A 23,345-nucleotide genomic window follows, 5' to 3' on the forward strand; every position below is an offset into this window, starting at 1 on the left:
GAAAAACAGCTTCTATCTCAAGGCCATCAGACTGTTAAATAGCCATCACTAGCCAGCTACCACCCGGTTACTCAACCCTGCATGTTAGAGGCTGCTGCCCTATATACATGGAAATATAATCACTGGTCACTTTAATAATGTTTACATACTGTTTTACTCATTTCATATGTACATACTGTATTCTACTGTATTTTAGTCAATGCCACTCCGACATTGCTCGTCCTAATATTTATATATTTCTTAATTCCAATACAATTTGATTTGATTTGATAGCGTGTGCTATTATAAATGCAAGGGCGTATCATCCCTAAGGGCTCATTCCACCAGAGGTATTGGTGCGTCATGGGCACTGTTCAAAGGCATCTCTGTGCAAGAGATCTGCAATTCAGCATGTTGGGGCACCAACCATACCTTCATGAGGTTCTACCGACTGGACGTCACTGCACCCTCTTTGGCACATGCGGTGCTTAGTTTCGGGACCTCTGAGGGTTGATTAGCTGGCTTTGGAGAGTATACCAGTGCTACGGGAGTTGTCTATATCCCATATTGAGTGACTGAATTATTATTTGAAATTTACTTAACGTAATCCCGGTTCTATGATAATATGACTGAGGTCACTCAGCGCATTGCCCTTCACGCTCTGCATAAGGGAGAACGTATACTTGTGAGGTGAGAGATTGCGCCTTAAACAAGTGGGGTCCTCCCGATTGGCTGTCGCTCCTGTCTGTCTACGACACACGTTGTGTGATAGGAGTTCCTTATTGACCACGCCCAACATTTTTACATTTGAGTCATTTAGCAGACGCTCTTATCCAGAGCGACTTACATGAGCAATTAGGGTTAAGTGCCTTGCTCAAGGGCACATCGACAGATTTTTTACCTAGTCGGCTCGGGGATTAGAACCAGCAACCTTTCGGTTACTGGCACAACGCTCTTAACCATTAAGCTACCTGCTGCACAACGAAGGCGTTACCCATACTGAGTGACCTCACTCATGTTATTATAGAACCGGGGTTACGTTAAGTAACCTTACGTTATTGGGTCGGTCCCTTGATCTTCGTCGAACTACACACATCTATTGATGTGACCTATGTACTGTAATTGTGCATCTCCTATTCAGTTGTGCGGTTGCTATTCTGGGCCGTGAGCAGTGGTGTAAAGTACCTAAGAAAAAATACTTTAAAGTACTACTTAAGTAGTTTTTTGGGGTATCTGTACATTACTATTTATATTTTTGACAACTTTTACTTTTACTTCACTACATTCCTAAGGAACATATTGTACTTTTTACTCCATACATGTTACCTGACAACCCAAAGTACTTGTTACATTTGAATGCTTAGCAGGACAGGAAAATTGGGAAATTCATGCACTTATCAAGAGAACTCGTGGTCATCCCTACTGCCTATTGTCTGGTGGACTCACTAAACACAAATGCATATTTTGTAAGTAATGTCTGAGTAACTTTCTATTAACGCATCTATACCTTTACTCAAGTATGACGATTGGGTATTTTTTCCACCACTGGCCGTGAGGGAAACGTCCCATAGATTTCCTGGGAATCAGCAGCAGGGTGTGGTGAAGTTCAGTGACCCCATGCTGACTAACACTATTCTGACTCACTACATCATTATCCACTGTTCCTGTAACTAACACCACCTCCTTCTTCCTCTCTCTCTCTCTGCAAAGTCGTCTGTTGTCTCAACACAATCTAATTAGTCTGCATGTCTCTACTGATCTCTGTATCTGTATCTAACATCTGAGTTTGTGAACAACTACACTACATGATCAAAAGTATGTGGACACCTGCACGTCGATCTCATTCCAAAATCATTGGCATTAATATGGAGTTGGTCCCCCCTTTGCTGCTATAACAGCCTCCACTCTTCTGTGAAGGCTTTCCACTAGATGTTGGAACATTGATGCGGGGACTTGCTTCCATTCAGCCACAAGAGCATTAGTGAGGTCAGGCACTGATGTTGGGTGATTAGGCCTGGCTCGCAGTCAGCGTTCCAATTCATCCAAAAGGTGTTCGATGGGGTTGAGATCAGGGCTCTGTGCAGGCCAGTCAAGTTCTTCCACACCGATCTCGACAAACCATTTCTGTATGGACCTTGCTTTGTGCATGGGGGCTTCCCCAAACATGCTAAAACAGGAAAGGGCCTTCCCAAAACTTTTGCCACAAAGTTGGAAGCACAGAATCGTCTAGAATGTAATTGTATGCTGTAGCGTTAAGATTTCCCTTCACTGGAACTAAGGGGCCTAGCCGAACCATGAAAAACAGCCCCAGACCATTATTCCTCCTCCACCAAACTTTACATTTGGCACTATGCATTCGGGCAGGTAGCGTTCTTCTGGCATCCGCCAAACCCATCCACAAATTTTAAGGGGTGTCCACATACTTGTGTATATATAGTGTCATCTCACTCAGTGGGAGACAACTGCTAATGTCTGCAACTGCAAATCAAATACTAGTTTTCTTACGACCCCATTCTCTTCGAATGTGAGTCGATTGCAAAGCATCTGGCAAAGTTCAAAGGGATTCATGAGTTTCGTTGAGCAGAGATGTGTGAGGAGGCCATGAGAGAGTGATTACCACAGTCATCCTCCTGTCTCCTCTTGTATGTCCTCAATCATGTATCCTCTTTCATTGTCCCAATGCAGTCTGGCTGCTGTACCACAAGGCAGATGTTGAAAGACATGGGGAGGGCATTACACAAGACATGCTACAGCTCTAGCAATCTGACTTAATATATTGCATTTGTGAGAAATGTCCAAAGTGAATAGAGCACTCCAAACTATATGTGACTTAATCATGGTATCCAGAGTACAAGAAACATCTCGTAAATCAAGTTCACAGACACTATGGCCTTTTCTCCTTTGGGCAAAAGTCCGTCCTCCGTCCTCTCTCCTCCATCCTCTCTCTTCCGTGGTCGAGTAGAGTGTAAATTTGTTAGTCGGCAAACGGAAGATGGTCCTCCCCTCCTCGATAGCCTCCTTTTGGCGAGGAAGCACAAGTGTATCCTACCTGAGTCCTTCACAGAAGAGTTTTGAAATCTGCCACGCCCCCTTTGAATCAGCTTGGTTTTTTGAAAGAGAAAAGCATGCATACATTTAACAACGATATGCTACTTATCCTTTTATCTAAAACATTTCTTGCACAACTAGCTACAGTGGGGAAAAAAAGTATTTAGTCAGCCACCAATTGTGCAGGTTCTCCCACTTAAAAAGATGAGAGAGACCTGTAATTTTCATCATAGGTACACGTCAACTATGACAGACAAATTAAGAAAAAATAATCCAGAAAATCACACTGTAGGATTTTTAATGAATTTATTTGCAAATTATGGTGGAAAATAAGTATTTGGTCACCTACAAACAAGCAAGATTTCTGGCTCTCACAGACCTGTAACTTCTTCTTTAAGAGGCTCCTCTGTCCTCCACTCGTTACCTGTATTAATAGCACCTGTTTGAACTTGTTATCAGTATAAAAGACACCTGTCCACAACCTCAAACAGTCACACTCCAAACTCCACTATGGCCAAGACCAAAGAGCTGTCAAAGGACACCAGAAACAAAATTGTATATCTGCACCAGGCTGGGAAGACTGAATCTGCAATAGGTGAGCAGCTTGGTTTGAAGAAATCAACTGTGGGAGCAATTATTAGGAAATGGAAGACATACAAGTCCACTGATAATCTCCCTCGATCTGGGGCTCCACGCAAGATCTCACCCCGTGGGGTCAAAATTATCACAAGAACGGTGAGCAAAAATCCCAGAACCACACAGGGGGACCTAGTGAATGACCTGCATAGAGCTGGGACCAAAGTAACAAAGCCTACCATCAGTAACACACTACGCCGCCAGGGACTCAAATCCTGCAGTTCCAGACGTGTCCCCCTGCTTAAGCCAGTACATGTCCAGGCCCGTCTGAAGTTTGCTAGAGTGCATTTGGATGATCCAGAAGAGGATTGGGAGAATGTCATATGGTCAGATGAAACCAAAATATAACTTTTTGGTAAAAACTCAACTCAGTCGTGTTTGGAGGACAAAGAATGCTGAGTTGCATCCAAAGAACACCATACCTACTGTGAAGCATGGGGGTGGAAACATCATGCTTTGGGGCTGTTTTTTCTGCAAAGGGACCAGGACGACTGATCCGTGTAAAGGAAAGAATGAATGGGGCCATGTATCGTGAGATTTTGAGTGAAAACCTCCTTCCATCAGCAAGGGCATTGAAGATGAAACGTGGCTGGGTCTTTCAGCATGACAATGATCCCAAACACACTGCCCGGGCAACGAAGGAGTGGCTTCGTAAGAAGCATTTCAAGGTCCTGGAGTGGCCTAGCCAGTCTCCAGATCTCAACCCCATAGAAAATCTTTGAGGGAGTTGAAAGTCCGTGTTGCCCAGCGACAGCCCCAAAACATCACTGCTCTAGAGGAGATCTGCATGGAGGAATGGGCCAAAATAGTGTGTGAAAACCTTGTGAAGACTTACAGAAAACGTTTGACCTGTGTCATTGCCAACAAAGGGTATATAACAAAGTATTGAGAAACTTTTGTTATTGACCAAATACTTATTTTCCACCATAATTTGCAAATAAATTCATAAAAAATCCTACAATGTGATTTTCTGGATTTTTTTTTCTCATTTTGTCTGTCATAGTTGACGTGTACCTATGATAAAAATTAAAGGCCTCTCTCATCTTTTTAAGTGGGAGAACTTGCACAATTGGTGGCTGACTAAATACTTTTTTTCCCCACTGTACATTTGTTTTTATCACTTTATACATTTATTTTGGGATTCCACCCAGTAAACATAATTTGCCTGATGATGCGTGATTGGAGAAGGAGTCTCATTTCATACAAGCGCATTTTCGTCCAGTTTCCTCTCCTCTCCTCACCGCCTCTCCTCAATTACCTTTGACCTTTTTCAAAGGGAGGCCAGAAAGGACTGATGTTATAATATTTATATATAAAAAGAAGAAACAAAAGACAGCCCTATTACTCCAGCGATTGACGTTGAGACATGAATGGAAGCAGTGTTTGGAGCAAAAAGTAGCTCAGTTGTGTGCCATTTTGGAGTATTAGATTAAACAGTCCTCCTGTGTGGAATAACTGTTTGTCCAAAATGTCAATGAATCAGTGAGATGGGATCTCAGAGTGAATGTCAGAACACACAGCATCACAAAGAACCAGCCCTGAGGGTCATACGGACCACAGAGTTAAGAGAAACTATAATGCTGCCTGCCCTAAAGGCCATATTTTGTTGAAATACCACAGATACAACAACCAGAAGGCCGAACTAATTTACACTGTTGTAAAATGTGATATACTGGTACAGTGTCCCTCACATAAACATAATTGCTTTTAGTGCAGTCTTAACATCTGTGTTGAATCTGAGCTGTAATGGGATTATTGTAGACATTGATCCCCCATTTCCCTTATTTTCCCTTTTATGTAATCTGGTTTATTCGGAGGTGATGAGTCAGAAAGAGTGACATCGTTGTCTAGAACCAGGAACACTGATTGGATCTCTCTGCTACATTGGGTCCTGTGTTGTACTACTGTATACACACAGAGTGCATATATCTCTCTGAGCACTGACCATAATGATTACAGTCTCTAATGTTAAGTTACACGGGCCACACGGGCCACATGGAAAACCCATCAACCCAAATACTCTTGGACAGCTCTCAATCTCACCTGGCCAAGGCCCAAATTGGAGTAAGTTCGCCTTTAGAATCACTTATCAATTCTCAAGTCCCATAGTAGCAGTTGTAGAGGTTTTCAGGTCTTGAGTTTCCATGGCAACCCTGTTATTATGTATGTTTTGAGCCACTGTAGAGGAGAGGTGCTTCCAACAAGAGAGGAAATAACCTCCACTTCAGTCCCTATGGCCTTTGATGTAGAAACAGCTCTCCTAATAGGATTTTCAAGGTGCTGGTGATTAGGACCTGACTTCAGCCTGACATGGCTCACTCTCTCCACACTGTCCATTTTCACAAATCTATCTTTGCTTTATATTATGGAAGAGTTTAGGGAGACTTGTGACTCATTGTCATTGTTTTGAATGGCCTCTGCTGTGGTAACAGGGAAAGGAGGATAACACAAACTTTCCACTTTCAGAATGCCTGGACAGTGGGTTTATGGAACGCCAGTCAACTCTGCTCAGAACTTAGTTTTGATTTATGGGAGGAAAGGTTGTTTGGCAGATGACTAATGACTCAGAGATTAAATGTTAAATCTTCCACTGAAAAAGATGGCCTCAATCCCACAGAGACCCAGCAAAGGACGTTACACATTAACATATAGCATACAAGACATGCAACGTTTTCTAGAAAGTAATGCTATTTTCATCTGGAATGAGTACACTCATCTTTAGAGAACACATAATTCTGTCTTGAATGCATGCCTGCTCTTCTGCCGGGAAGTGTATCAAAGTTCAGATCTCTGGGAGTGATTCTCAGCATGCATAACGAATTATCCAATAATTGTAGGATGGTGTGAGAAAGTAGAAAAGCTGTTTGTTGCTGGAAATACATTGAGTGTTAAAAACATTCGGAACACGTTCCTAATATTGAGTTGCACTCCCTTTTGCCCTCAGAACAGCCTCAATTCATCAGGGCATGGACTCTACAAGGTGTTGAAAGCATTCCACGGGGATGCTGGCCCATGTTGACTCAAATGCTTCTTACAGTTGTGTCTAGTAGGCTGGATGTCCTTTGGGTGGTGGACCATTCTTGATACACATGGGAAACTGTTGAGTGGGAAAAACCCAGCATCGTTGCAGTTCTTGACACACTCAAACTGGTGCACCTGGTACCTACTACCATACCCTGTTCAAAAGGTATGGGGCGGCAGGTAGCTTAGTGGTGAAGAGCGTTGTGCCAGTAACCGAAAGGTCGCTGGTTCTAATCCCCGAGCCGACTAGGTGAAAAATCTGTCGATGTGCCCTTGAGCAAGGCATTTAACCCTAATTGCTCCTGTAAATCGCTCTGGATAAGAGCGTCTGCTAAATGACTAAAATGTAAAGGCATTTATTTGTCTTGCCCATTCACCCCCTGAATGGAACACATACACAATCCATGTCTCAATTGTCTCAAGGCTTAAAAATCCTTCTTTAACCTGTCTCCTCCCCTTCATCTACACTGATTGAATTGGATTTAATACAGTTGAAGTCGGAAATTTACATACACTTAGGTTGGAGTCATTAAAACTCGTTTTTCAACCACTCCACACATTTTCTTGTTAACAAACTATAGTTTTGGCAAGTCGGTTAGGACATCTACTTTGTGCATGACACAAGTAATTTTTCCAACAATTGTTTACAGACAGATTATTTCACTTATAATTCACTGTATCACAATTCCAGTGGGTCAGAAGTTTACATACACTAAGTTGACACTGCCTTTAAACACATTCCAGAAAAGGATGTCATTGCTTTAGAAGCTTCTGATAGGCTAATTGACATCATTGAGTCAATTGGAGGTGTACCTGTGGATGTATTTCAATTCCTACCTTCAAACTCAGTGCCTCTTTGCTTGACATCATGGGAAAATCTAAATAAATCAGCCAAGACCTCAGAAAAAATTGTAGACCTCTACAAGTCTGGTTCATCCTTGGGAGCAATTTCCAAACGCCTGAAGGTAACACATTCATCTGTACAAACAATAGTAAGCAAGTATAAACACCATGGGACCACGCCGTCATACCGCTCAGGAAGGAGACGCGTTCTGTCTCCTAGAGATGAACGTACTTTGGTGCGGAAAGTGCAGATCAATCCCAGAACAACAGCAAAGGACCTTGTTAAACGGGTACAAAAGTATCTATATCCACAGTAAAACAAGTCCTATATCGACATAACCTAAAAGGCCGCTCAGCAAGGAAGAAGCCACTGCTCCAAAACCGCCATAAAAAAGCCAGACTACGCAACTGCACATAGAGACAAATATCGTACTTTTTGGAGAAATGTCCTCTGGTCTGATGAAACAAAAATAGAACTGTTTGGCCATAATGACCATCGTTATGTTTGGAGGAAAAAGGGGGTGAGCTTGCAAGCCGAAGAACACCATCACAACCGTGAAGCACGGGGATGGCAGCATCATGCTGTGGGGGTGCTTTGCTGCAGGAGGGACTGGTGCACTTCACAAAATAGATGAGGAAGGAAAATTATGTGGATATATTGAAGCAACATCTCAAGACATCAGTCAGGAAGTTAAAGCTTGGTCGCAAATGGGTCTTCCAAATGGACAATGACGCCAAGCATACTTCCAAAGTTGTGGCAAAATGGCTTAAGGACAACAAAGTCAAGGTATTGGAGTGGCCATCACTAAGCCCTGACCTCAATCCTATAGAACATTTGTGGGCAGAACTGAAAAAGCGTGTGCGAGCAAGGAGGCCTAGAAACCTGACTCAGTTACACCAGCTCTGTCAAGAAGAATGGGCCAAAATTCACCCAACTTATTGTGGGAAGCTTGTGGAAGGCTACCCAAAACGTTTGACCCAAGTTAAGCAATTTAAAGGCAATGCTACCAAATACTAATTGAGTGTATGTAAACTTCTGACCCACTGGGAATGTGATGAAATAAATAAAAGCTGAAATAAATCATTCTCTCTACTATTATTCTGACATTTCACATTCTTAAAATAAAGTGGTGATCCTAACTGATCTAAGACAGGGAATTTGTACTAGGATTAAATGTCAGGAATTGTAAAAACTGAGTTTAAATGTATTTGGCTATGGTGTATGTAAACTTCAGACTTTTAACTGTTAGTAACATAAGGGATCATAGCTTTCACCTGGATTCACCAGGTTGAATGACTTCTATTAGCATTCTAAGTTACTTTCATTAGTGCAGCTCCTGAGCTCTTTGGTCAGGCCGTTATCGGTCTTTAATACTTTGACGTGACCCAGCTCAGAGGCATAATGCAATTGTCTCTGGATCAACAGGGAATTGACCATACATCTGTTTGTCTCCTTTGGGGGTGTAAGAGAATATGCTGCCGTGGTGTGATGTGATTGTTCTCTGCATGTGAGTAAGCATGACATCAATTATTGGTCAAGATCTAACCTTTATGTGTGTTTTGTTTATCTCAGGTGGATAATTTGGCATCTGCACAAAGACTTGGACGTCAGAGACCATCCAGGACCATAACAGATGACATGCAGTCTCAGGTACAGGCATTTTGACATGCTTCTTAACTCACAAATAATTCATAATTTAAGACCACAGGAAGAGAGCTAGATCCTTAGTAGAACTGAATTATATGAAATAATATATTCAGGCAGACCCAAAGTATTGAAGGTTTGCTAGAGATGTTAAAAACAAAAAGATTTTGCTGTGTCAGAGACAATAATTATTATCTTTGAAGTCTGTCTTGGCAGAGTTGGCATGAACAGCACACAGAGGGAGGCCTTTTAAAGATGCTAAACAACAAGGAAAAACACTAACACGTACAAGGTAGAATGAAAAGAACAGCTATTTATGGACAGGCTAGAATTTCCATGAAAATGCCCCAGTCCTGGCTCCACAATGGCATCTCTCTGATTTAACTAGATACAGTTTCACCCTGTGTGAGAGGCACAGGAACTTCCCATGACCCCCAGAGTCCACACAGAGAAAGCTCAAACGCCACCCTTTGCATTCAAACACGCAGGAGTCGGATAGGAGGGGTGGTATTGGGCAGCAAGGAGGGGGGCAGAGAGCAGGGGAGGGCTTTGGAAGCATCGCTAATGCTGGTGCACTTTCACTACGGTCAACATCAGCAACCCCTTTCCGACCCCCTCGGCCTGGGCCACGCCCCCTGGTTGGAGAATACGCAGCACAGCTGAATAGATGGTTAATGGGCTTATAATGTGCCTCTCATATTTCAGCCCCCAAGGGTCCTGAATGGGCCCTTTCTCCAGCCTCTGCAAGGAAGATGAAGTGGGTGGAAAAGCACTTCCTTCTGCTGCTCTGCTTTAAATACATTTGAGGCCTTTTCACCAGGAGCCCCACTGTTAGGGCCAAGTAGTGTCCAGAGAAAAACAATGTGGTTAACAAGCTCACCTGACCTCCCTCAGAGAGAGAGAGAGAGAGAGAGAGAGAGAGAGAGAGAGAGAGAGAGAGAGAGAGAGAGAGAGAGAGAGAGAGAGAGAGAGAGAGAGAGAGAGAGAGAGAGAGAGAGAGAGAGAGAGAGAGAGAGAGAGAGAGAGAGAGAGAGAGAGAGAGAGAGAGAGAGAGAGAGAGAGAGATTGATTCACAGAGGGGTGAAGTGGTACCCATTGATGACATGGCTGTGTTTAGATATAGTGTTCAACTGCCTCTCTCCTGTAGCATCGTGTGGAAGTTTGGGACCATCTGAACGGCTCTTGTATCGTCTTCTCTGACGATGGTCCTTCCTCCAGCCAGCAGCATCACCTGTCCTTTCCAGACCTGACCCAGGAGGTGGTAGTCATCTCCCCGGGGCTCCCCACGCCCCCTCTCAGCCCCTTCCGTTCCACAAGACTGCCACCTGTGGAGCATATTAAGGTAAGCAATACTCTCAAGGAGATACACCTGGTTATTGTAGCACTCCAATGATAACAGCAGTTTGGCTGAGGTTGCTGGTTGGGTTAGGTTTAGAGACCACATGACATATTCATCAGACAGCTGCTTCTCCCTGTGGAATTGTCTAGTATCACAGGTTCAATGTTATGCCACTGGATTGGAATGTACTGGATATTGATAGAGGTCCTGTCTTTGTGTTGAATAATGCAATACACACTAAGTTGTTGTTCATTTTCCACAGACAATAGTCACAGTCAAATGCTTTCCAACTGATGTTTATATTGGACTGACTGGGTTTCCATCCTAGGTCTCAGAGGTCAATGGGAGTGACCCTCTTACTGACCCCCTTCGTTTTGGATCATACTATGGCCCTGCTCAATCAAATGGTAAGATTAGAATTGTCTTGAAATGATGATAATATAGAGCATCACAGTTTGAGTTTGATTTAAATATGTTTTATGTTTAAAGCTGCAATATGTAACTTTTTGGGCGACCCGACCAAATTCACAAAGAAATGATTTGTTTTAGATCTGTCATTCTCATTGAAAGTGTCACGTATACTCCCCCGGCGCTCGAGGTCGCCAGTCTGCTGATTATTACGCTCACCTGTCACCATTGTTACGCGCACCTGCGCCTCATCAGACTCACCTGGACTCCATCACCTTCTTGATTACCTCCCCTATATATGTCACTCTCTTTGGTTCCTTCCCTAGGCGTTATTGATTCTGTTCCTGTGTTTAGGTCTGTACGCTACTCTTGTTTTGGTTCATGTTTTATTTATCATGAAATGCACTCCCTGTACTTGCTTCCCAACTCCCAGCGTACACGTTACAGAAAGCAAGTCTAAGAAGCAGTAAATCTGTTCTTTGTGCACTATTTCTATGCTTCCAGTTCTTAAGTTTAGTTTTTGAGTCTTTTACTTTCGGTTTTGTACACCAGCTGAAAATACAATATTTTTGGTACAGCGGTTTAGATGGTACAATGTTTCTCTACACTATACTTTCTTGTTTTGTCAGATGAACTATTAGAATTTTAGCAACCAGGAAATGGCGGAATACTTTCTGCATAGTGCATCTTAAAGTGATGAATGTGCAACGTTTTATGGGATCTTTGGTGCAAGAGAAGACTGAACACTCTGTAGTACCCTCATGGGAGACATGAATGATGCTGTATGTGATGTAGTCTCTTCACAGTGTTTTGGCCAAGTAGAGCATAGGTTGAATCTTGTGCTAAAAGATTTTGTCATAACTGTGTTTCATATGTCAAGGCTTTATGTACCACTGAAGGACACCTCTTTTTTTATAACCAGCTTCAATCAAGCCTTTACAATCATGTTATTATCACCCTAAAATAAATTATACGATGTGGGGTATTAACCACACAAATAATAAAAGTGTTTCATAAATGAAAACAAACTCCAATTCACAGTGGCACTCTGTTGCCACCCAGTGGCACTGATGGTGAAGACAGCTTGAATGTTCATACTGTTACTCAGCTGAAATATACAGTGGGGAAAAAAGTATTTAGTCAGCCACCAATTGTGCAAGTTCTCCCACTTAAAAAGATGAGAGAGGCCTGTAATTTTCATCATAGGTACACGTCAACTATGACAGACAAAATGATTTAAAAAAATCCAGAAAATCACATTGTAGGATTTTTAATGAATTTATTTACAAATATTGGTGGAAAATAAGTATTTGGTCAATAACAAAAGTTTCTCAATACTTTGTTATATACCCTTTGTTGGCAATGACACAGGTCAAACGTTTTCTGTAAGTCTTCACAAGGTTTTCACACACTGTTGCTGGTATTTTGGCCCATTCCTCCATGCAGATCTCCTCTAGAGCAGTGATGTTTTGGGGCTGTCGCTGGGCAACACGGACTTTCAACTCCCTCCAAAGATTTTCTATGGGGTTGAGATCTGGAGACTGGCTAGGCCACTCCAGGACCTTGAAATGCTTCTTACGAAGCCACTCCTTCGTTGCCCGGGCGGTGTGTTTGGGATCATTGTCATGCTGAAAGACCCAGCCACGTTTCATCTTCAATGCCCTTGCTGATGGAAGGAGGTTTTTCACTCAAAATCTCACGATACATGGCCCCATTCATTCTTTCCTTTACATGGATCAGTCGTCCTGGTCCCTTTGCAGAAAAACAGCCCCAAAGCATGATGTTTCCACCCCCATGCTTCACAGTAGGTATGGTGTTCTTTGGATGCAACTCAGCATTCTTTGTCCTCCAAACACGACGAGTTCAGTTTTTACCAAAAAGTTCTATTTTGGTTTCATCTGACCATATGACATTCTCCCAATCCTCTTCTGGATCATCCAAATGCACTCTAGCAAACTTCAGACTGACCTGGACATGTACTGGCTTAAGCAGGGGGACACGTCTGGCACTGCAGGATTTGAGTCCCTGGCGGCGTAGTGTGTTACTGATGGTAGGCTTTGTTACTTTGGTCCCAGCTCTCTGCAGGTCATTCACTAGGTCCCCCCGTGTGGTTCTGGGATTTTTGCTCACCGTTCTTGTGATCATTTTGACCCCACGGGGTGAGATCTTGCGTGGAGCCCCAGATCGAGGGAGATTATCAGTGGTCTTGTATGTCTTCCATTTCCTAATAATTGCTCCCACAGTTGATTTCTTCAAACCAAGCTGCTTACCTATTGCAGATTCAGTCTTCCCAGCCTGGTGCAGGTCTACAATTTTGTTTCTGGTGTCCTTTGACAGCTCTTTGGTCTTGGCCATAGTGGAGTTGTAGTGTGACTATTTGAGGTTGTGGACAGGTGTCTTTTATACTGATAACAAGTTCAAACAGGTGCCATTAATACAGGTAACGAGTGGAGGACAGAGGAGCCTCTTAAAGAAGAAGTTACAGGTCTGTGAGAGCCAGAAATCTTGCTTGTTTGTAGGTGACCAAATACTTATTTTCCACCATAATTTGCAAATAAATTCATAATAAATCCTACAATGTGATTTTCTGGATTTTTTTTTCCTCAATTTGTCTGTCATAGTTGACGTGTACCTATGATGAAAATTACAGGCCTCTCTCATCTTTTTAAGTGGGAGAACTTGCACAATTGGTGGCTGACTAAATACTTTTTTCCCCCATTGTAATAGAAGAATGAGGACAATTTGAACTGCCTTTGATAACAGACCTGTCCTGTCTCTCTGTGACAGGGGGTCTGTCTAATGGAGTCCAGACCAGGGGCTCTTCCACTCTGCCGCGGAGGGCTGCTACGAGGGAGGCGCGCCTTATCAAGTTCTCTGGGATCGGCCCAGTGGATGAGACAGGGATGCCCATCGCCTCCAGATCAGTAAGATAAACATAGCGTACAGCACCATTCGTCAGTGGAGCTCACGAGTCACTACACACATATGGCCCTAGGGCCCAGAGTTTTTCCTAAATGGGTCACTCACACAGGAACAACTCCTTGGTCTGCTCCTTGTTGTCATTTACATGGAGCCAAAATGTTCTCATTTATGTACTCTGAAACTTCTGAGTCTACAAACTTCTATAAATCCGTTATTGTCATGTTCCCTTCTTTTCTCACACCAGAGTGTGAACCAGCCTAAAGACTGGTACAGGAGCATGTTCAGACAGATCCACAAGAAGCCAGAAGGTATGACCCCTCCTCCCTCTCCCCTTCTCTCTCACACACCAGCCCACACAGACAATTCCTTTCTAACAATGTCAGCTTCCAAAGAGCAGATCCAGAGGGCAGATTATTCCAAGGAGAGGAGAGAAAGCTCAAGCCTTTGTGATATCTATACCCAGTCATTCCAACTTCTCCACATATCTACCTCCATCCTACATCTATTGCTTCATACCGGTCCTTATCTCCAGTTGTATACCAGTAGTCTATTCCTGGTTATGTGTATGCATGGTGGTAGTAACAGGCAGCACTCAGGTCCTCAGGGTGAGATGACAGGAATGTCCAGGATGGATCTGTGGCTTACTATGATTACTGTTATCTAAATCCCTGTCTCTCTTTGCTGTCTTTGCCCATTTGATAGAAACTTACGAGTACTCTGAGCGATGGTCTGCTGAAAGTGAGTGAAGTGGAAATATCAGGTTTCATTTTTCTGGACTGTAACAGATCTACTCTGTATAGATGACCAGTCTTTCATAACACTAATTTCTACTGATCCTCAGGGAGTCGGGCCCTCACTGCTGACTCAGCCAATGGGCAGGAGACACTGACCCATATGGACAATTATGGAGCTCTCCCTGACTGGTGAGACTGAGAGAGACTGATGACGAGGACTGGAAGAGTGCATGTTCAACACCCTTATTTAAAACAACAGTAAAATTCCTGTTGAGAATTTTAGGATGTGTTTGTTTCTACTACTGTATAACCATGACTAAGTTCACAGCACATCAGAGGCATATGGTCAGTCATTGTGAAACACGAGGTACGTGCAACTTTTGCCAACCTGGTAATTGGGTGAATGGCTATATGTGTGAATTCCAACCCAGACCGAAGGCAAGGAGTGGGGGGAGAGACAAAAACAAGTGCCGGATAGACAAGTTTGGATCTGTTCCTACAGACACTGACAATGAAACCATGATTAAGTTGTGTGTTTGTGTCTGCGTGTGTGTTGGGGATTGTGTTTCAGGAGTGAGCTGGGGGTTGAAGATAAGCTTTCAGACCGATGGGGGCACCCTCCACAGCCCAGGAGCATATTTGACTTTGAGCCTGGACAGAGCACCACCTCAGAGGTCCAGAGCCAGGTAAAGCCTCACACTCTGTTTAATTTAACACGGAGCATTACTACACAATGGAATTTAGATGGCACCTGGACATTTGTGTTTGTATTGAAAGGTTGCACTGTTGCACATATTTTCTTGGAGTTAGATTCAAAATTCCTGATTGTAAAACAACTTGTTTCTCATTGAAGTTTTCAAAAGATTTGTGGCTTACCCTCAGAACTATTGTTGTGAGTTTTCCTATGTGCTGTATTCACTAGTGTGGGGGTGGGCTGCCCTCAAGAGCTGCTTGTGGCGGCGTTCACCGAATCTTTTTCCTATTAGGATTAGTGTCAACATCCTGGAATGCTTCTCAGTTGAGAGCACAATGGAAATAATTAATTTTTAATGTATGTAATGCTGTCTCCAGCCGGAGCAGCCTACTACTTTTAATGATCCAATCAAGCATCTCACGGCAGGTAATCAGGAACTTGTTAATGCGGTCATTGGTACAATGGCACACCCACACCAGGTGTGTTCCGGTTTCCTTCTTAATTTCGAGGTCTTTCCTCAATCATTTTTTGGAACAATTAAAATAACATGAAGAAAGTGTTTATTAACCATGAACTGCCGTGAACTACCAGGTGGTCAACAGTGTTAGTATTGCTGTTTGTGATGCATGTGTTCCCTGGGTAACTTATTCTTCCCTTACTAAAATAAGTAAGGTAACTCTTTTAACTGCCCATACGTGTGTGTGTGTGGTGTGTGTATATGTGGACCTGTAAGTACTGAATGTCTGTTAAAATACCTTGAGTGATTTAGAGTGGACTGTGTTTGTCTGGGCTGAAGTTTTGAATGGCTCTTGTCACCACGTCCCAGATCTGGTACAAATTGAGCCTGGCGTCTCAAAGTGGGAAGAAAATAAATCTGTGTTTCCCATCTGCCAAAGTAGAGTCCCCCACGGGGCCCAGGCGTCTTGTGATACTGATTGTGCCTGTTAACCTCTTGTGGTGTGTAATGCTTCACAGCGTGGAGGCTTATTTCATTTCCTCAGGAGGTCATAGCCTGGACTTCTCTAGATTAGGTAGAAGTTAACGCACTGATACAGGGTCAGATATCTTTTACAGAGTGGCTCTGCGGATCCGACTTTTCTGGATCCATGTTTTTTTTGTTTTTTTTCGGGGCTTAAAGGTCCTGAAGCTTCTGCGCATGTGCAGAATTCTCTACTTTGCACACAGTCACTGCTCTACTCATAGTAGAGAAAGGTGCTCCTTTTTCTTTCATGCGGCCACAACTCAACAGTGCGGGCCAAAAAAGATGTGCTTAGATTGAAACAAAACACAGGTATGCTACAGTTGGTGTTAACAATCTGCTCTAAAATTCGCCCACTGTACATAATTCGAAAAAACACTGTACATAACTAAAAAGATCTAAATGCATATTCACATGTAACTGATTGAGATCAAATTGTTGGCATGCAGATGTTGCATGGACGTGCATGGATGTTTCACCGGTAAAACTTGAAGAATTATCATTCACGATTGACAGTGAAAAATGTGAAAGGAGGGTGACCACAAAAATGTGTCCATAAAGTAGAGGTAAAGAAACACATGAGCAGAACGTGATACAGATCTTTCCAGGGGATCCAGGGGGGTGGGAAAGGTGGAACATGGCGCTTACCTATGGATCCGCAGCCACAGCCTATTTTTAATCCCCCTAATGGTTAAGATTGGAGGTAGTGTAATCTGATCCTAGATCTGTGGTTAGGTACAGACTACTCTCCAGCCTGTGTACAGATAATCACACAATCAGAGAACACAGACCTACACTCCTAAGTGACATCATGGCCTGCGATTCTGGTGATGACTACTGGCTGAGAGAATACTTTGTCTTTAACTGGATCTCACTCTGCCAAGGCATTTCAAGGAACATGAAAAAGGGTTAGGAAGTTGATGTCACGATCGTTATTAGATGAGACGGACCAAGGCGCAGCGTGATAAGCGTACATCTTTAATTAGTACTTAACACACGAACAAAACCAAAACAACAAACCAACGATACGTGAAGTCCTGAGGTTACACACACCACACCAAACCTTTACGGATCAAGATCCCACAAACTAACTGGTGCCAACAGGCTGCCTAAGTATGGTCCCCAATCAGAGACAACGAGCTACAGCTGCCTCTGATTGGGAACCACCCTGGCCAACATAGATCTAAACGATCTAGAACAAAAACATAGAAAACTAAACATAGAAAAATCCACACCCTGGCTCAACATTTAAGAGTCCCCAGAGCCAGGGCGTGACAGTACCCCCCCCCCAAAGGCACAAACACAAACACAAGAGGGTAGGGGCCGGGTGGGCATTCCGCCTCGGAGGCGGATCCGGCTCCGGGCGTGACCACCACCTTTTCTCCACCTCCCCGTTGCGCCCCTGGTCTGGTCCCGCTGACTGGAGCTGGACCCGACGACGGTGGACCAAACCTTACCGGCTCCGGACTGGAGCCGCTGGCCGGAGCTGGACTGGACACTGGTGGAGCGGATTGCTCTGGCTCCGGAGTGGATCCGCTGACTGGAGTTGGTGGAGCGGATTGCTCTGACTCCAGAGTGGAGCAGCTGACCGGTGCCGGACCAGGCACCGGTGGAACAGGCACGGGCCGTGCCGGACTGGACACACGCACCACTGGCTTGGCGCGGGGAGCAGGAACGAGCCGGCCCGGGCTGACGACGCGCACCACTGGCTTGGTGCGGGGAGCAGGAACGGGCCGGACCGGGCTGACGACGCGCACCACAGGCTTGGTGCGGGGAACAGGAACGGGCCGGACCGGGCTGGCGACGCGCACCACTGGCTTGGTGCGGGGAGCAGGAACAGGCCGGACCGGGCTGGCGACGCGCACCACTGGCTTGGTGCGAGGGACAAGAACAGGCCGGACCGGGCTGGCGACGCGCACCACTGACTTGGTGCGAGGGACAGGAACAGGCCGGACCGGGCTGGTGACGCGCACCACTGGCTTGATGCGAGGGACAGGAACAGGCGAACCGGGCTGGCGACGCGCACCACTGGCTTGGTGCGAGGGACAGGAACAGGCCGGACCGGGCTGGCGACGCGCACCACTGGCTTGGTGCGAGGGACAGGAACAGGCCGGACCGGGCTGGCGACGCGCACCACTGGCTTGGTGCGAGGGACAGGAACAGGCCGGGCTGGACTGGGAACACGCACCACTGGCTTGGTGCGGGGAGCAGGAACAGGCCGGGCTGGACTGGGAACACGCACCACTGGCTTGGTGCGGGAGAAGGAACAGGCCGGGCTGGACTGGGAACACGCACCACTGGCTTGGTGCGGGGAGCCGGAACGGGCCGGGCCGGACTGTGGAGGCGGACTGGAGGTCTGGAGCGGAGAGCTGACACAACCCGTCCTGGCTGAATGCCTATTTCCACACAATATGTGTGAGGCATCAGCACAGGACGTACAGGGCTGTGCACTCGTACTGGCGCTACAGCACGTGGCACTGGCGCAGGATATACGGGACCGAGGAGGCGTACTGGAGGCCACGAGCGTTGAGCCGGCACACCCCGTCCTGGCTGCATGCCCATCTTAGCACGACACGTGCGTGGTGCTAGCACCAGACGTACAGGACTGTGCCGGAACACTCACGGCACAGTACGTGGCTCCGCATAACACGGAGCCTGCCCAGTCTCACGCTTCCTAGCCTTACGGGGAGTTGGCTCTGCTCTAACTCTAGGCTCCGCCAACCACCCTTTTAGCCCCCCCAAAAAATTCTCTTGGGGCTGTCTCTCGGGCTTCCTCCTCGGCCGGTACCCTCTGCGATGCCGCTGCTCCTCTCTGTAGCGCGCCTCCACAGTCTCCTCCCAAGGACGGCAATCCATTCCGGCCTGAATCTCTTCCCAAGTCCAGGATCCCTTCCCGTCCAGGATCTCCTCCCAAGTCCAGGCTGTCTGTTCCTGGACACGCTGCTTGGTCCTTTTTTGGTGGGATCTTCTGTCACGATCGTCGACAGATGAAGCGGACCAAGGCGCAGCGTGATAAGCGTACATTCTTTATTTAATAAACGTACTTAACACACGAACAAAAACAATAAGCCAAACGATACGTGAAGTCCTAGGTTATACACAAAACCTTACGGAACAAGATCCCACAAATGACTAGTGAAAACAGGCTGCCTAAGTATGGTCCCCAATCAGAGACAACGAGCTACAGCTGCCTCTGATTGGGAACCACCCTGGCCAACATAGAAATAAACGATCTAGAACAAAAACCACAGAAAACTAAACATAGAAAATCCACACCCTGGCTCAACATCTAAGAGTCCCCAGAGCCAGGGCGTGACAGTTGAAGGTTTCTTAAGAGTTTTTACCCTTTTAAAGTAGTGTAGCTTGATGCAATTATTTCTGGCGTCAGTAACTGGGACATACAGTATGTCTTCTTAATGAGGGAATGAGTTCTGTTTCGTCTGGCTGTTACATTGTTGTTGTGGATGTAGAGTAAACGAAGTGGACCAGTTGGATCAAATGGGAGGGCTATAAGTAACCTATAAGGATGTAACCGCTACAGTCGTTTACTGTTCTATACGTCTACTATAACCAACTGTTACATATCTTTATGTTTTGTGTTTCCCAGCCTCAGGGTCAGCCGGAGCAGAAGCCCCAGCAGCCTCCCTTACAGCCGGCCCAACAGCCACCCCAGCACAGACCCACAGAAAAACCCTGGTCCCCCATAGAGAAGCCGTCTAAGCCATCCGCCTTCGAGGTGAGTGCTCACAGTGATATGATAGCTGTCATAACCTTGACCATGATGGCCAAGTGCAGTGATTGTTTTAATGAGCTAGCAAAGAATAAGGAAAACTTAGCATGGACAGATTGAATCGTACCAAGAGTATGCAATTATGGAGCCAACAATAACTTAGAGAATTACTGTATTAGGTGGCACACTACATGACTAAAAGTATGTGGACACCTGCTCATCGAACATCTCCTTCCAAAATCATGGGCATTAACATGGAGTTGGTCCCCCCTTTGCTGCCATAACAGCCTCCACCCTTCTGGGAAGGCTTTCCACTAGATGTTGGAACATTGCTGCGGGGACTTGCTTCCATTCAGCCACAAGAGCGTTAGTGAGGTCGGGCACTGATGTTGGGCAATTAGGCCTGCGGTCCGTATTGACCCTGTTCTGGGTCCGGATCTGGTCCACGGTCCGCCAGTTGAGTATGGAGGCTCTAGCGTTAAGATTTCCCTTCACTGGAACTAAGGGGCCTAGCCCGAACCATGAAAAACAGCCCCAGACCATTATTCCTCCTTCACCAAACTTTACAGTTGGCACTATACATTGGGACAAGTAGCGTTCTCCTTTCATCCCCCAAACCCATATTCGTCCGTCGGACTGCCAGATGGTGAAGTGTGATTAATCCCTCCAGAGAATGCGTTTCCACTGCTCCAGCATCCAATGGTGGTGAGCCTTACACCACTCCAGCCGACGCTTGCCGTTGCGCATGGTGATCTTAGGCTTGTGTGCGGCTGCTCGGCCATTGAAACCCATTTCATGAAGCTCCCGACGAACAGTTCTTGTGCTGACGTTGCTTCCAGAGACAGTTTGGAACTCGGTAGTGAGTGTTGCAACAGACTCTTTTTTAGCGCTACGCACTTCAGCAGTCGGCGGTCACGTTCTGTGAGCTTGTGTGGCCTACCATTTCGCGGCTGAGCCTTTGTTGCTCCTAGACGTTTCCACTTCACAGTAATGACACTTACAGTTGACCGGGGCAGCGCTAGCAGGGCAGAAATTTGACAAACTGACTTGTTGGAAAGGTGGCATCCTATGATGGTGCCACGTTGAAAGTCACTGAGCTCTTCAGTTAGGCCATTCTACTGCCGACGTTTGGTTATGGAGATTGCATGGCTGTGTGCTTGATTCCATACACCTGTCAGCAACGCGTGTGGCTAAAATAGCCGAATCCACAAATTTGAAGGGGTGTCCACATACTTTTGTATATATAGTGTTTAATTTGACTGATTAATTCCTTCCATCCACCATGCTGCATTGGCCAGGAGTCTCTGCTCTCTGAGCTGAGCTGTTTTGAGGCTGAGCTGGACTCGGACATCCAGGGCCTGGAGAGGAGGCTTTCCCAGAAGAAACAGACTCGGCGAGGCTGGGGTGAGGTACTGAGGCCCATCTTGTGACTCTGCTGAAGCAACACTCCTCCCTGCTACCCTGCCTGTAACCCCCTCCTCTCTCTCACACTCCTCTAGCAATGAGGTCTGGTTACTTGCATGTATAAGTCAATATCATAAATCCCTGTTATCATAAGCAGGGCTTATCCAAAGACAGCGTCATAACTTTTCTGTGTTACAATACAGGAATAAGACTTCCCCAATCATATACCAGAACCTTCACCTAGTTTCAATAGACTAGTCTATATCTGTTATTGTTGATGACAGTCCCTTCCAGCTATGGAGCATCTCCCCTCCTGTGAGGACTGTTTGAGACAGACAGCCCTGCATGCCAACCCTGACACTGCCCTGTGACCCTGCTCACACCCCCAGGACATGCCTGCCGGCCTTGCACTTGGATGTGTCTGCCTCAAATCACATGCCTCCAAACCCCCCACAAATCTAAATCTGCTTGCAAATCCAACAAGCATTTGTTAGATTTTTCCCACTCTCTTTCAGAAGAAATGGAGGTTCAGTTCAATGAAGAACTTAACTGTTTGCCGCACTACTTGTATGCCTTGTATGTGTTTGCTGAATTCAAAGATTTGATTTCACTCTTCAAATGTTGATGCTGATTCTCTTCACAACCTTAATTTGCACCTCATCTAATCATCAGCTGTATGTGGTTGTTACTCCTCAATCAAAGGTACCACAGATAAAAATACCGTTATCAATCTTATCATTGTATTCAAAGGAGTGTAGGACCCAGGGGAATTCTCTCTTCCTCTGGCTCCTTTGGGAGTGGTCACCGCCTTTGCTCTGTCTAAGTATCTGTGAGATTTCCTCCAAGAGAGAACAGCCTTCAATGTGATCTCTGCTTCCAGGGCGCCAGGAATGCTGATCCAGGAACTGCTGCAGGGACAGGGACAACACGGGACAACAGGTGAGTTATGAGTCGGGGTCGGCACAAAGCTGTGGCTCTGTGTGTTGGTGTGATTGTACATACAATGTTTTTTTTAAATCCCAAACAGTAAAACTATGTCTCAAGTTGTACAGGGTAGGTCATTGGTTGTAGCTGTACCACTTTCCTGATGTTGTGAAATATGTACAGGGATTATTGTCGATTCAGGAAACAGTTATTATACTGTTCATTGTTGCATACTGCTACTATAGTTATTGATATGTGTCCTCAAAACCATGTCATTCACACTCCATTATTTGATTTGCTCATAACAGAGGGGATATTTACTCCGCAAATATTTTAGCCTCTCCAATCATTGAGGCCATTCTTGTGCTTTTTTAAAATCCATAAATATCTGCCAGTTGGTCTCTGACATTAATTGTGCTTTGTTTTCAGACCATAAAAGTATTTTACAACTTTATTGTCCCACAAAGGCAACACATTTCTGACACCTCATACCACTTGGCTATGAGTAACAAATCCACCTGTTGTTTCTATAAGATACACGTCAATGGCATTGAGACTTTTACTTGGTCATTACAGTTGAATGACTGATGCGTTTTCAATGACTAAGCATCTACAAGTCTGTTTACAACCATTTGGATTGCTGTTGTCTTGGTACTAATGGGTGAAACCCACTCGGCACACACTGGTTGAATCAATGTTGTTTCCACATCATTTCAATTACATTTCGCTGAACCCACGTGGAATTGAAGTCTGTGCCCAGTGGGGACCCTCTTCCTTTGGCTTGTATCTGTGTCTGTGCACTGGCAGATTGGTCATTGAAGAGTCTATAGACCATGGCTTGATAACCAGTGCAGACAGATGAAGCAAGTCTTGAAAACTAAATTCAAATTATTGCAGTCAATGCCTTTTTGCAGGCATGTGAAATAACCATCCTACAGTAATTAGGAACAAAACAGTTTCTAAAAGATAATCCAATTCAGAATCTTGTGACTTTCTAAAGATATCCTTCAGAATGATCCCAGATTGCACTGTCAATGTA

At 45.1% G+C, this 23,345-nt stretch overlaps 1 protein-coding gene across 5 annotated transcripts in view; it reads left to right on the forward strand.

Moving 5' to 3' along the window:
* The window catches only part of LOC121584843 (vinexin), a 54,463-nt gene that overhangs the window by 17,059 nt on the left and 14,059 nt on the right, over positions 1 to 23,345 (forward strand). For 3 of the 5 annotated variants that reach the window (XM_045225696.1, XM_045225697.1, XM_045225698.1), the window contains exons 2-12: positions 9,101 to 9,178; positions 10,391 to 10,514; positions 10,840 to 10,918; positions 13,707 to 13,843; positions 14,086 to 14,149; positions 14,544 to 14,579; positions 14,683 to 14,764; positions 15,147 to 15,261; positions 19,856 to 19,984; positions 21,277 to 21,387; positions 22,263 to 22,321. In XM_045225696.1, the coding sequence (XP_045081631.1) occupies positions 9,162 to 9,178; positions 10,391 to 10,514; positions 10,840 to 10,918; positions 13,707 to 13,843; positions 14,086 to 14,149; positions 14,544 to 14,579; positions 14,683 to 14,764; positions 15,147 to 15,261; positions 19,856 to 19,984; positions 21,277 to 21,387; positions 22,263 to 22,321 (953 nt within the window). In that variant the 5' untranslated portion in view covers positions 9,101 to 9,161. Of the gene's footprint in view, positions 1 to 9,100; positions 9,179 to 10,319; positions 10,515 to 10,839; positions 10,919 to 13,706; positions 13,844 to 14,085; positions 14,150 to 14,543; positions 14,580 to 14,682; positions 14,765 to 15,146; positions 15,262 to 19,855; positions 19,985 to 21,276; positions 21,388 to 22,262; positions 22,322 to 23,345 lie in introns of all 5 variants that reach the window. The other 2 variants (XR_006003767.1, XM_041900998.1) reach the window with 1 other exon arrangement.

The sequence above is a fragment of the Coregonus clupeaformis genome, chromosome 16 (assembly GCF_020615455.1).
Source record: "Coregonus clupeaformis isolate EN_2021a chromosome 16, ASM2061545v1, whole genome shotgun sequence".
NCBI classification, from domain to species: Eukaryota; Metazoa; Chordata; class Actinopteri; order Salmoniformes; family Salmonidae; genus Coregonus; species Coregonus clupeaformis.